General features: G+C 53.6%; 1 protein-coding gene across 1 annotated transcript in view; it reads left to right on the forward strand.

Annotated features, from left to right (window-relative positions):
- Window positions 1-10,302: 10,302 nt before the first annotated feature.
- TALDO1 (transaldolase 1) overlaps window positions 10,303-14,828 on the forward strand; it is an 8,870-nt gene continuing 4,344 nt past the window's right edge. The window contains exons 1-2 of the mRNA XM_007465922.1: window positions 10,303-10,444; window positions 14,022-14,145. Coding sequence (XP_007465984.1) covers window positions 10,348-10,444; window positions 14,022-14,145 — 221 coding nt within the window. The 5' untranslated portion in view covers window positions 10,303-10,347. The remainder of the gene's footprint in view (window positions 10,445-14,021; window positions 14,146-14,828) is intronic.

Raw genomic sequence — 14,828 nt, forward strand, 5'->3', positions numbered from 1 at the left:
CTCTTTCAGTTCCACCTGAGTCTGTATCTCCTGAACTGCAACCTTTAAGACCCACATAAACTCTCTTTTCTAATTTGCAGCTTCCTGCGCTGTTTTTTGGTCGACAGGATACTCCCAGAAGTGGGATTGCCAGATCGTGTGGTAGCTCTATCTTTTGTTTTTTAAGGAAACTCCATACTGTTCTCCATAGTGGCTGAACCAGTTTACCTTCCCACCAACAGTGCAGGAAGGTTCCAGTTTCTCCACATCCTCGCCAGCACTTGTTTTCTGTTATTCTGAGAATAGCCGTCCTCATGGGTGTAGGTAATATCTCTCTGTGGTTGTAGTTTGCGTTTCCCTGGTGATTGGTGACATCAGACATCTTTTCATGTGTTTATTGGCCACCTGTGTGTCTCTGGAGAAATGTCTAGTCAAGTCCTTTGCCCACGTTTGAATCGGGTTGTTTGGTTTTTGTTGTTGAGCTTTAGGAGTTCTCCGTACATTCTGGATATCAATCCCTCATCAGATATAGTGATTTGACATTTTTTTTCTCCTGTACTCATGCGTTGCCTTTTCTTTTTTTTTTTTTAACGTCTTTATTGGAGTATAATTGCTTTACAATGATGTGTTAGTTTCTGCTGTATAACAAAGTGAATCAGCTATACATATAGATACGTCCCCATATCTCCTCCCTCTTGCGTCTCCCTCCCACCCTCCCTATCCCACCCCTCTAGGTGGACACAAAGTACCGAGCTGATCTCCCTGTGCTATGTGGCTGCTTCCCACTGGCTATCTATTTTACATTTGGTAGTGTATGTATGTCCATGCCACTCTCTCACTTCGTATGGGTTGCCTTTTCACCCGGTTGGTTGTGTCCTTTGATGCAAAGTGTTAAATTTTTATTTATTTATTTATTTATTTATTTTTGGCTGTGTTGGGTCTTCGTTGCTGTGCACGGGCTTTTTCTACTTGTGGCGAGCGGGGGCTACTCTTCGTTGTACGGGCTTCGTTGTACGTTGCTGTGCACGGGCTTCTCATTGCGGTGGCTTCTCTTGTTGCGGAGCACAGGCTCTAGGCGCAAAGGCTTCAGTAATTGTGGCACAGGCTTAGTTGCTCTGCGGCATATGGGATCTTCCTGGCCCAGGGCTCGAACCCGTGTCCCCTGCATTGGCAGGCAGATTCCTTTTTTTTTTTTTTTTTTGCGGTACGCGGGCCTCTCACTGCTGTGGCCTCTCCCGTTGTGGAGCACAGGCTCCGGACGTGCAGGCTCAGCGGCCATGGCTCACGGGCCCAGCCGCTCCGCGGCATGTGGGATCTTCCCGGACCGGGGCACGAACCCGCATCCCCTGCATCGGCAGGCGGACTCCCAACAACTGCACCACCAGGGAAGCCCGGCAGGCAGATTCTTAACCACTGCGCCACCAGGAAGTCCTGAAGTGTTAAATTTTGACGTAATTCTGAGGCAGGAGGTAGACAGGCCCCCGGCTGAGCAGCTGGAGTCTGTCCCCTGTGGACAGATACTCCAAGATAAAGAGAATGGCTGGAGCAGAGAGGAGCTGAGTCCTGTCCAGATAAGAGGTAAAGAGCACATATTCCTCATTCTCGAGGTCCAGGAGACCTTCCTGACTCCACACGTGCAGAAAGCCTCCTCAGGGACCAAAAAGGGAGGGGGCGCCACCCCATAATAGGTGGTGTCAACCTACCCACATGACTCTGCGCCAGAATCCATCTTGGCTAAGAGATGCGCACACAGGGGAGGAGCCTGAGATTAACCAAATACAGACTCAGAGCCAGGCAAAGCAAGATGACTGACCAGAGGAAACCCGGAAGAAATGCCCCATATAAGTGATTCAAACCACCACGAGGGCATGACTCTCCCTCTCAGCCCGCCCGTGTGTCTATCCACACGCATTCTTTTTCCTCCTAATAAACACTTTTCTGTACTTTCTGTCTCTTTGTTGAAATTCATTTCTACAAAGCAGACAAGCCAGGGCCTTGTCACTGGCCATTGGCCCTCATGGTCTAGTGGTTAGGATTCCACACTCTCACCGAGATCCCACTGCAAGCCTCTGCAGGCCGAGGCCACCTGAGATCAGTTCCACTTACCTTTTTAAAAATTTTTTTTATTGCCTGTGCTTTTGGTGTCATATTTAAGAAATCGTGGTGCTCCTGTATTCTTGGCCCGTAGAAACCGAGAAAAAAGAAATGTTTGCTGTTTTAAGCCACTCTGCTCCAGGACAATTTCTTAGGCAGCGTAGACAACTGAGCTCTGGTTCCCGTCCATCATTGTTACGATTGACTCACCTTCCACACCCGCCCTTGCTCACCTGACTCAACCCCCACCCCCCGCCCCCCCCCCCCCCCCCCCCCCCCAGCCACATTGACTTCTTGAAGAATTTGAGACTGTTATCCTTTAGAAATGTCCCACTTTCTGGATTTGTCTGATTATTTCCTTGTTGTCTCATTATCTTGTTTTCCTTAGGTCTGCCCCATCTCCCCACCCACCCACCCCTGGGTGGTCCCTCCAGCCTCCTGGCTTCAGAGGCCCCACCCAGTGCCCTCAAACATGTTTCTCCAGCCCAAACCCTGCCCTGAGCTCCAGACCACTCACCCCACTGCTGCTTCGCATTCAGCACCAAGACCCCCCCCAAGCCAGAGACCCCTGCCCCCACCTGACGCCCTCCCTCCCCGACAGCCTGCGGGGCGTCAACAGCTGGCTGTCCTGGTGTTGCAGCGAGGGGGACCCCTTCCAGGGCCCGAGAGTGGGCTCTTGTCTAACACTAGGAAATGGATTGTCCGAGGAGACACACGTGCCAACAAAGCAAGAGACTTTATTGGGAAGGGGCACCCGGGTGGAGAGCAGCGGGGGTAACGGGGTGAGGGAGCCCAGGAGGACTGCTCTGCCCCGTGGCTCGCAGTCTCGGGTTTTATGGTGATGGGGTTAGTTTCCGGGTTGTCTCTGGCCAATCACTCTGACTTCCTGGTAGCGTGCCCATCGCTCAGCCAAGACAGATTCCAGCAAGGAGGCTTCTGAGAGGCTGGTAGGACGTGTGGACTGGAGTCTCCTCTCTCCTTTCGACCTTTCCTGAGGTCTTCCGGTTGGTGGTGGCTTCTTAGTTCTGCATTCCTTACTAGGACTTCCTGTTGTAAGATAACTTGTGCAGGTGGTTACTGTCACGCCTGGCCAGGGCGAACGGGCAGTCAGTGGCTGCCTAGAACATATCCTCTCCCCACGGTGCACCCACTCCATCATGACCAACCTCTGGTCCCTGTCCCTGCCCCCAGGGAGAGCAGTGACCCCTCACGGCTTCCAGCTTCCACCCTTGCCCCTAAGTCTGCTCCCAACACAGCACCAAAGGGACCCTTAAAACCTGAGTCCTATCCCTCCTCTGCTCCCAGCCCCCCAGGCTCCTGACACGAGTCTTCAGGGAGGGCTGGGGCCCCCCCACTCCTCCAGACCTCAACCTCGTACACCTCTTACGACAGGGGGAGACTCTGGCCTAGGGCCTTTGCACTGGCTGTGTCCCGTCCACAGCGCCCTGCCTGGCTCTCCCCCAGACCCTGGCATCTGCTGAAAGGCCAGCTTCTCAGGGGGGCCTTCCCTGATGCCCCCACCACTCACAGGCCCACAGCCTCTGCCCCATGTGCTCCCAGCTGGCGTCCAGGCAGCCACTTCTCTTGTCCCTGCCACCCTCTCTTTGCCTCCAGGCATCCGACCGGCTTCCCGGTGCATGGTGCCATGGCCCTGGCTGGGCCACAGGACAGTCCTGGTCGTGCTGGAACAAGAGTCCTGGAGCCCTTGTACACGCCGGCCCGTACGGTAGCAGTGAGGCTGGACCTCCCCAGGGCAGCCTCCTGCCCACTGACCCAGCCTGACCCTTGGCCTGTCCCCAGGGATCAGTGGGGTGGGCACCTGTGTGGGGACCCCTGGGGGGCACCAAGGCTCCTGGGAGGTTTCCTGCAGCCCACGCAAGAGCACCTTGGGGTTATCCCTACCTTCCACCGCCTGGGAAGGGGCTGAGCCAGGCACCGGGCCCCCTCTGGAGCAGTCAGAGCCGGCCAGCCGGCCCCCCGAGGCCCTTATCCCCAGCCCCCGCTCTCGCTCCACACTTGGCTCCTTCTGTGACCCTGAGGCTTTAGCTGTACCTCGTCTCCCCAAACTTACACCTACCACTGGCCCCACGCAGCCACCGTCTGGGTTTGCGTTAGAGCGTCCATGTAGTGATACAGCACCTGTGGGTTTTCCAGGCTCCAGAGGCCCCCTTCCTGAACCACACCAGCACCCTAAGGTCATGGAGTCGGTGGAGGGGGACGTCAGCCATCACTCCTCACCATCTTCACAGCCACCCCCTTGCTCCTGGCCTCCTGCGGGGCACACTCTCGGTCCAGGCCTGGCACTGCCGGCCTTCCAGCGAGAGTTCGGACCCACAGAGCAGCCCGAGCCCAACATATGTGGGAAGCGAGGCTCTCAGTACCCCTGGGACGCATCCCAGGGGCAGGCAGTTACTAATTAGGTGACTGGCAGTGTTGGTGGTGATTTGGGGGTTTTAATGGCAAAGCCGGTAATCATGGAGGATGAGGGAAGCTGTGGATGGTGTTTCAGATTTGCAGACAGATGCATCCCACCTTCTCTGATTCAGTGCATGGTAAACACCAGCCAGGGTGCAGTTCCCTGGACATCACAGCCCTCCACGTAAATGTCAATGAAAAAATTAATCAATTGTCAATCTAAGAATGACATAGAAAAAGAAATTTTTTGAGCCAATCTGAGGATTATAACCCAGGACACAGTCTTTCAGAAAGCTCTGAGGACTGTTCCGCCCATTAGAGGTCAAAGCACAGTTAGACCTCTTGAAACTTGAAACTTGAAACTTTGGCTCAAGTTTTTGAAACAAAGGGTTACATGATGTATTGACAGTTTACACAACCAGATCTGCAGGGATAAAGCATACAAAGCAAGTAATGGGTCATCGGTGACCCTTTACAAGATTAAGAAGGAATGTGGTCTCCTAAGGAGGTCTGGTTAATGCAGATGCACAACACACCTTAAAGGGGAGGGAGGAGGCCCAAGCGGTGGAGAATAGTTTTATCTTTAAATTTTTCTTGTCCTGCCATAAAATATAAATTGCATTTCATCACAAGGTTGGAAGGAACTTCTGGTGTTCCCTGAGTCATCACGGTGTCAGGGGCCAGGTTCCTCGACACCTCCCCACTGGCCCAGGTCCCGCAGCACCTGGAAGTGACCATGGCCCCAGGAGCCCCTTCCTGGCCAGACCCCCTCCCCCTGCCTGGCCCAGCTACTCGTCTGCACCTCTGGGAAATGGGCCGCCATCAACTGAGATTCAGCCCACAGAGATCTGAATCGCACTGAGGACCTGGCTGAGGCCAAGGGGGTGAGTGCCCGCTGGAACACAGCCAGCGTGGGGCCTCCTGCAGGCAAACAAGCCCACTCCTTCTCCTGGAGTCTCCTCTTTCCCCCCTCCCCTGGGTGAGGCCCATGTGCGAAAAAGGCAGAGAGAGGGACCCCTGGAGAGGCACCCCGCCAGGCAACTGCCCAGCAGACTCTGCCCCACATCTTTGCAACCTTCCACCCCAGGATGTCTTGTATTGGGAACCAGTAGATGCCAGGCAGGTGTTGTTTCCGAGGGTCTGTATTTTGTTGTGTTTTGTTCCTTGTCTACACCGAGTGACCACTGCCCTTTCAATATACAGAGCTGAGGTTCTCAGACCCTGGCCTGCACCAGGAGCAGTGAGGCCTTGTGGGCGGCCGGAAAACAGACTTTTCAGACAGTTCCCAGGGGGAGGTGATGCTGCTGGTCCTGCCTCACTCTGAAACCTCGACTGTAGAACACTCGCACCACCCCGGGAAACTCCCTGGTCCCCCTTCTGAAAACAAGCAGGACCCTGCGGGGCCCTCCCGGCTACAAAAGCCCCTCTGTGTCCCTCATTTCTTGTTTGTAGAAAAAGGCTCTAGCCTCCCAAGCCCTTCCTGAGTTCAAAGAGCAGAGGGACAGGCAGTTACTAATTAGGGAAGTGACGGAGAAGCAGCTAGACAAGAACAGTAAAGACAACAGTCAGTTCGGGATAAAACTGAAACTTAGCGCCTCCTCAAGGGATCTTCACAACAATCTGATGGAATTCTTTGAGTTGTTCTTCAGGAACTAAGACACCCACAACCCGGGTGGATGGTGACTTACTTGAAGACCACAAGCTTGTAGACCCCGGACTGCTTGGAACCAGAAGGTTGATGACTGAGATTTCTGAAATGTCACCCTGTTACCTCATCACCAACCAATCAGAAGAAAGTCCACGTGCTGATCCGGCCTCCGGAGAGTTGGGGTCTTTGAGCAGGAGCTGCCCGTTCTCCTTGCTTAGCCCTGCAATCAACGCTGTACTTTCCTTCACCACAGCCCCGTGTCAGATGATTGGCTTTGCTGCTCAGCAGGCGAGCAGACCCAAGCTCAGCTGGGTAACGCTTTTTCTCCTTCTGTTCTGGCCTCCCCTGAGTCAGCCACTGTGGGGAGGGGACTGGTATTACCACGAGCAGTCAGCCCATTCTTGAAATTTACAGAAATGGAATCTTCAGTGTCTGGCTCCTTTCACTCACCAGAACACTTGTGGGATTTTTCTGAGGTGCTGCAGGGGTCACTAGCCCATTACTTTTCATGGTCAGGTAGCTCCCCAGCATGGAGCTTCTGCTGATGGACATTTGGGTTGTTTCCAGTTTGGAGCTTTAATCAGTGAAGCTGCTGTGATTATCTGTGTGCAAATCTTTGTGCAAATGTTTTTCTCTGAGGAGTGAGAGGACTGGTTCACGTGCTTAACTTTTCTTTTTTTTTTTTCTGACCACGCCGCGAGGCTTGAGGGATCCTAGTTCCCTGACCAGGACTAGCGATCGAACCCGTGCCCCCTTCAGTGGAAGCGTGGCGTCCTGACCACTGGACTGCCAGGGAATTCCCAGTACATGCTTAACTTTATAAGAAAACACCCAATTGTTTTCCAAACAGTTCTTTTTGTGCCATTTCGCATCCCCAACAGCGGCGTGTTTGTTCCAGTTGCGCCACGTCCTCACCAGCACTTGCTATTGTCAGGTTTTTAATTTTCACTGTTTGAGTGAGAGAATGGAGACATCTCATTGTGGTTTTGATTTGCATTTCTCTGATGAATAGAATATCTCTTCTTCTGTGAATTGTATTTCCCATTTTTGCATTTTAGTGGAGAAATGAAGGTCCTTTCAACAAGTGATAAGACAAGTGGAGAAAAATGACTCTTGACATCTACCTCATAATACAGACAAAACCAATTTGAGATTCATCAAAGACCCTAACATCAAAGCCAAAACTGAAACGTCTCTAGAAGAAACCATAGGGCGACTTCCCTGGTGGCGCAGTGGTTAAGAATCCGCCTGCCAGTGCAGGGGACACGGATTCGAGCCCTGGTCCGGGAAGATCCCACATGCCGCAGAGCAGCTAAGACCACGCACCACAACTATTGAGCCTGTGCTCTAGAGCCAACATGCCACAACTACTGAAACTTGTGCTCCTAGAGCCCATGCTCCGCAACAAGAGAAGCCACTGCAATGAGAAGCCCGTGCACCGCAACGAAAAGTAGCCCGCGCTCACCGCAACTAGGGAAAGCCCACACGCAGCAACAAAGACCCAACACAGCCATAAATAAATAAATACATAAATAAATTTATTTAAAAAACAGAAACCAGGGGCTTCCCTGGTGGCGCAGTGGTTGAGAGTCCGCCTGCTGATGCGGGGGACGCGGGTTCGTGCCCCGGTCTGGGAAGATCCCACATGCCGCGGAGCAGCTGGGCCCGTGAGCCATGGCCGCTGAGCCTGCGCGTCCATAGCCTGTGCTCCGCGGTGGGAGAGGCCACAACAGTGAGAGGCCCGCGTACCGCAAAAAAAATAAAAAAATAAAAAAATAAAAAAAAGAAACCATAGGAACATATTTTTATCACTTTGGAGTACACAAAGACTTTTTTTTTAAGAGAAAATACAAATAAAAGCACTAACCATAAAATTAAAAATTGATATATTAAACTTAAGCAACATTAAAACTCATCAAAGACACTGTTAAGAAAATGAAAAGGTAAAAGCCACAGACTTGGAGGAAATACCTGCAGTACATACACATCTGACAAAAGACTTAATCGAGAATATACACAAAGAGCTCAATTCAAAGAAAGAAAGACAAGCAACCTCATAACAACCAGCAGCTACATTTCCTATGACTGATTTTGTACTTAATTCTCTTGGGACACCTTCTGTTGATGAAAAATTAATCAGTTGATCTAAGAAAGAAATGGAAAATTTTATTTGAGCCAAATTGAGGATTATAACCTCAGGAATAGTCCCTCAGAAAGGTCCAAGAACTGTTCCACCCATTAGAAGTCCAGGCACAGTTTTACAAGTGTTTTGAGACAGAGGGCTATATATTAAATGATGTATTATCGACAGTTTACACGATCCAGACCTAAGTGTCATTGTGGCCCCTTACAAGGTCAAGAAATGTTATCTTTTAAGGAGTTGTCTTGCTGATGCTAGGAGAATGTTGCTCTTTATGGTTGAGCAGGTATTTCTTTCTTTTTATAAAACAAATTAATTAAATTTTTGGCTGCGTTGGGTCTCCGTTGCTGCGCACAGGCGTTCTCTAGTTATGGTGAGCAGGGGCTACTCTTCGTTGTGGTGCGCGGGCTTCTCATTGCGGTAGCTTCTCTTGTTGTGGAGCACGGGCTCCAGGCACGTGGGCTTCAGTAGTTGTGGCTCACAGGCTCAGTAGTTGTGGCTCGCAGGCTCTGGAGTGCAGGCTCAGTAGTTGTGGCTCATGGGCATAGTTGCTCTGCGGCATGTCGGTCTTCCTGGACCAGGGATTGAACCCGGTGTCCCCTGCATTGGCAGGTGAATTCTTTCTTTTTCTTTCTTTCCTTCTTTCTTTTTCTCTTTCTTTCTTTCTTTTTCTTTCTTTCTTTCTTCCTTCCTTCCTTCCTTTCTTTCTTTCTTTCTTTCTGGCTGTGTTGAGTCTTTGTTGCTGCGCACGGGCTTTCTCTAGTTGTGGCGAGCAGGGGCTACTCTTCGTTGTGGTGCGCGGGCTTCTCATTGAGGTGGCTTCTCTTGTTGTGCAGCATGGACTCTAGGCATGCAGGATTCAGTAGTTGTGGCACGTGGGCTCTAGAGCGCAGGCTCAGTAGTTGTGGTGCACAGGCTTAGTTGCTCCGCGGCATGTGGGATCTTCCCAGACCAGGGCTCGAACCCATGTCCCCTGCATTGGCAGGCAGATTCTTAACCACTGTGCCACCAGTGAAGTCCCTGAGCAGGTATTTCTGCCTATGGGGGAGGATGGTCCATGCATAATGCAGATACACAATGCACACTGAGGGGAGACAGGAGGCCAAAGGGCAGAGAAAATTTTTCATGTTTAAATTTTTCTCGTCTTGCCATAAAATGTGAATTTTATTTCATGCGTCTGAACTTAGTACTACCGCTCTGGGGCAGATTCCCAGATGTGGGTTCCCAGAATCAAAGGCCCATCCTGGGGCTCTGGAAAATGAAACCACAGGCCCTGATTTCAGGCCACCTCACCCCTCTCAGCCCCACCCCAGGCACCAGGCCCAGTTTGACCTAGGAGGGCTTGGAGGAGCAGCCAGGCCTGAAGGGAGGTCGTGCACCCTGCGCGCCCCAGGCCTCAGGAGGGCTGGGAAACACGGGGGGCAACCCAGACCCAGGCCCACACACCCAGCGGTCCTTTTCAGCGGCCGAAGGCCTCGGCCCAGATGCAGGGTCTGGGGCGTCTAGATCTCCCTGTGACTCTGCTTAACCCTCAGCCTTAACTCCTCGCGGCGGGGTGGGGTGGGGGGCGAGGAGCATCCCTGAGGGTGCTTCGCTCCAGGGTGGGCACCGCTCCGGAGGGGGCGCATCACTCCGGGTATCACTGCCCCGAGGGGAGCATCACTGGAGGGGTGAATCACTGGAAGGGGGCATCACTCCAGGGTCACAGCTGCGGGGGGCCGCATCCCTCCGGGGGAAACCAACGCTCTGAGGGCACCGCCCCGGGAGCGGGGCACCGTCTCCGGGACGCTTCTCCCGGCGGGACTCGTCGCTCCGGGGGCGCCGCCCTGGGGACACATCGCCCCGGGGAGCGTATCGCTCCGGGGGCACCGCCCTAGTGGCGCATCTTCCGGGAGACCTCAGCCGCACAAGTCAGGTACAGCTCCGGGGGGCGGGGGCGCCGGCTCGGGGGCGGGGCCTCGCCCGGGCGCAGGCGCGCAGGCCCGCCCTCCGGCGCCGCGCTCGGATTGGCCGCGCCCGCGGGGAGGGCCCGCGGGGCATTGTGGGCCGTCCGCTCCCGCCACAGCTCGCCATGTCCGCGTCCCCGGTGAAGCGGCACAGGATGGAGAGCGCGCTAGACCAGCTCAAGCAGTTCACCACCGTGGTGGCCGACACGGGCGACTTCCACGGTGAGGCTGCGCTGGCCCCGAGCGCCGAGAGAGGGGCTTCGTGCGCGCCGAGCGCCGGCCGGCCCCGGGGTGGGGGGGGCGGGGCGAGGTGCCGGGGGCGCGAGCTTGCAAGTGAGGGGCGGGCCAGGCCACCAGGCCTCCCCGGCCGCGAAGTTGGCCCCGGTTCTCCTCGGCGCCTCTTACCGGTCCCTCCGCTCCCTTCTCCCTCGCCTCCCGCCCTCTTCAGCCCGGCTCCCTCCTTTGCCCCCGCTATGCCCGGTACCCCTTCTCTTTCGCCCCCCGCTTCCCTCTTCGCCCTCCCCCCGACCCCGGCCCCCCGTTCCCGGTGCCCCGACCCCTCTTCGCTCTCCGCCCCCGCGTTTCCCGCCCCGCTTCTCCCTCGCTCCCCGCCCTCGGCGCCCGTGCCCGGCCCCCTTTCGCCTTCGGCCCGGGGCCGCCGTCCCCTCGGCGCTGCTGGTAGCTCGCGGGAGCCCGCCGTGAGCCGCCAGTGCGTCAGGAGACAGTGTCCAAATGCTTTGATTTGGGGAGAGACTCCAGGTCCGCCTTGGAGCTGCGGACCGTTTGTGGTTACACGGGGTAGTTTTGTTGCGCGAATGTTGACCGCTGAGCAGGAACATGAGTTAGTTCTGGACCCAGAAAGACCAGAAACTGCGAATGACACCACGTGCTTTTGAAACCTCGTGTTGCACACACTCTCCACCCCTACCCAGGGGACAGCTGTGCACGCTGGTGCCTGCGGCCGCGTGCGGGCCAGTTAGACGTTCACCGCGTTGGGCCAAGGAGCTGCGGGGATAAACCCCATGCGCCGAGGAAAGCAAAGCTTGTCCCAGATTCAGATTTTCCTGGCTTTGAATCACGTTCCTTGGAGGCAGCTGGGGGACTTAGCTTTTCCTCCCTCTGCAGTGGAAACCCAGACTAGGTGAACCTCCATTCTGTTAGGCTGTGAACAATTAAGATTTTCAGGAAAATAATGAAATTCTCTGGGCATGAGTGCTGTGGGGCACACAGTACGGAAGAGACTTCCTCTCTTTTCTGCTTTCTCATGGTGACTTGAGAAACAGGCTTTAATTCCTCTTTGGTAAGAGTAAGTCTTTATCTAGCAGAGTCTAGGAGAGTGAGTAAGCATGTTTAGCCAGTATAAACGCTGGAAACAGTGATGGGCTTGAGTCCAACCTGTACTTTAAACCATCCGCCAGAAGGTTCCCGCCTGGTCAGAGCTGGGGGCCCTGGAGATTCCAGCTCCTGCTCACTGGGAGGCCACGGTCTTCTTTCTACCCCCTTCCTCCCTGATCCAGGCCTCTGGCAATGACATCACTAGGATAGAGCATGCTGGAAAAGTGGCTGCACGTATTTCTGCACCTTCTTAGCATGCAATATTTCCCATCTTTGTGAGTTGACAAAGCCCTGGTTTATACTGTTTCCTGTCGGGTCTCACCAGGCAACAGCCGCAGGATGGCTGGTCTTGTTACACCTTCTGTCAGTGTAGGGCCAACAAGGCAGGAGGAGCCCTGAGGAATGCTTGCTTTTTTTTTTTTTTCCCCCTCTTTCTTTTTAGAAATATCTAAGCCCAAGTGCTGACATTTAAGATTTCTAAGTGAGGGCTTCCCTGGTGGTGCAGTGGTTAAGAATCCGCCTGCCAATGCAGGGGACACGGGTTCGAGCCCTGGTCTGGGAAGATCCCACGTGCCTCGGAGCAACTAAGTCCCTACACCACAACTACTGAGCCTGCACTCTAGAGCTGGTGAGCCACAACTACTGAAGCCCACGCGCCTAGAGCCCGTGCTCCACAACAAGAGAAGCCACCGCAATGAGAAGCCCATACACCGCAACAAAGACCCAACACAGCCAAAAATAAATAAATAAATAAATTTAGGGGGAAAAAATTTCTAAGTGAATGTTAAGAACTTTATTAAAAAATACATTTGTCGATAATGTATATCCATAAATCTTACATAGTTGTAAATTTGTGTGTTTTTTGTTTTATTTTTATTTTTTGGCCGTGTCGCCTGGCATGTGGGATCTTAGTTCCCCGACCAGGGATCAAACCCACGGCCTCCTACATTGGAAGTACAGAGTCGTAACCACTGGACCACCAGGGAAGCTCCTGTAAATTCGGTTTGTGGTCACTTTATGAACTGAAGGTTCTTACCTTCGGGGAGTCGTGGGCCTCTTTGAAAATACAATCAAAGCTGTGGATGCTCTTCCCAGAATGACGCCCCACACCCGGTTTTGCATTCAGTTTAAGAGTCCGTGGAGTCTGAAGTCCATCTGTTGACCCCAGATAGGTCTTGGTTTGGTTTTGTTTTGTTTTTAGTAAAATTATTTATTTTTGGCTGCATTGGGTCTTCGTTGCTGCACGTGGGCTTTCTCTAGTTGTGGCGAGCGGGGGCTACCCTTGGTTGCGGTGCGCGGGCTTCTCATCGCAGTGGCTTCTCTTATTGCAGAGCACGGGCTCTAGGCATGCAGGCTTCAGTAGCTGTGGCACACGGGCTCAGTAGTTGTGGCTCACCAGCTCTAGAGCGCAGGCTCAGTAGTTGTGGCGCACGGGCTTAGCTGCACCACGGCATGTGGGATCTTCCCGGACCAGGGCTCGAACCCGTGTCCCCTGCATTGGCAGGCGGATTCTTAACCACTGTGCTACCAGGGAAGCCCCCTTGGTTTTGTTTTTAATTGTGCTAAAAGCTTTATCAAGGTATAATTTTATATGATGAAAGGCACCATTTTCAGTGCATTACTCTGGGTTTTAACACATCTGTGTAAGTTCTGCTCCAGAGTACTTTTGCTTAACTTGTCATTTTGAAATAATTATAGACTTTTAGGAAGTTGCAAAATTAGCCCATAGAGTCCCATTGTCCCCCAGTGGTGACGTTTTGTGTGGCCGTGGTGACATCAGAACCAGGAACTTGGCACTAGCATGACACCATGAACAAGCTTCAGGCTGGCTCTATATCCACCGGTTTCCACCTGCATAGAGGAGGGGGCATCCCCTGTGGCGGTTTTATAGTTCATAGGTTCTTGTAGCCACCAGGATGGGTAGGACACAGCTGTTCCCCGGCCACAGAGACCTCCCTTGGCCCTGAGAGCCGCCCCCCTTCCCTCTTCCTGTTCTCCATCTCTGTAGTTTTGTCATCAGAAGATACTTTGACAATACTAACTTGCCCAATCAACTTACTGAACCAGCTAATCCTGGAAGCTGAGTTTGGTGAACATGAGCTCTGTGCTACCCTGTGAGCTTGGGCCGCGAGACTCCTTGGACTTCCTAGCCTGGGTACCAAGAAGGTGCTAGTGTGTTAAAGGAGAATACAGACCTGGGTGCCGACGCTGTCGGGCAGCCACCGCCCTTCTTGCTCTGGGCCCTCGGCACATCTGCTTCCCGGCTTTAGTCTCTGTTGCTTTTCTCGTCGTGCCCGCAGCTGCCTCTTGGCTAGCCTTCCGTGTGGAGTGCGGCCACACCCTGGCTCAGAAGACATGCTTGACTCTGTTTACACGTTTAGGGCTTACAGGGCTTGGCTCGTGTTGCTGGCTGGAAGCGAGCACTCCACTTACTTCCCTGTTTTCCACAATTATTTCCCTATAGCCATCGATGAGTACAAGCCCCAGGATGCCACCACCAACCCGTCCCTGATCCTCGCTGCGGCGCAGATGCCCACCTACCAGGAGCTGGTGGAGGAGGCCATCGCCCACGGCCGGAGGCTGGGCGGGTGAGTGTGGGTCTGGGCAGCAGCCCTCAGCTGGTCTGGTTGCTTCCTTCCCTCCCTGAGTTTAGTTCTCAGGTGTCTTAGACTCACGGAGGGAATGCTGTCTGCTTTCCTGTTTCTTTTTGTCAGGAAAGAAATAGCCAACGTGTTATTTACACGTAGCAGGCAATACCCATTGTGCGTATACAGTTCATTGAGTTTTGTTTGCAGGAACATGTCGACACCACCCCAGAAGTCCCTCCCTGCTTTTGCAGTCAGTCTCCCCAGCCCTGGCAACCATGGACCTGCTTTCTGGCTTTTTGTTATGTTTTAGCAGTTCTGCTGGAGTGAGATTCATTAAGTGCGCTGTCCCATTCATTCTGGTCAGTTTATGCAGTGGTGCAGCCACAGTCACAACCCAGTCCTGGAGCATCTGCACCTCTTAGAAGGTTCCCTGGAGCCTCTGTCAGCGACCACAGACTGGCTCTCCTCTCAGTAGATTGGCCTTTGCTGGATGTCATTTTAAATTTTCATCTGGGCGATACTGCTCAGCTGAGAGTGAGCCTGCAGGGAACAGTGACCCCTGGGAGGAGCCACACTGGGCTGGCCTGTCCTTTTCTGACGCTCCTGTGTGCTGAGGTCAGGCGGTGTGCAGGTGTGTGTGTGATGGCTGCTCCTTGCACTGGGCCGCCCTGCCCCACCATGTG

This window comes from Lipotes vexillifer, unplaced genomic scaffold, assembly GCF_000442215.2.
Source record: "Lipotes vexillifer unplaced genomic scaffold, Lipotes_vexillifer_v1.1 scaffold1094, whole genome shotgun sequence".
NCBI classification, from domain to species: domain Eukaryota; kingdom Metazoa; phylum Chordata; class Mammalia; order Artiodactyla; family Lipotidae; genus Lipotes; species Lipotes vexillifer.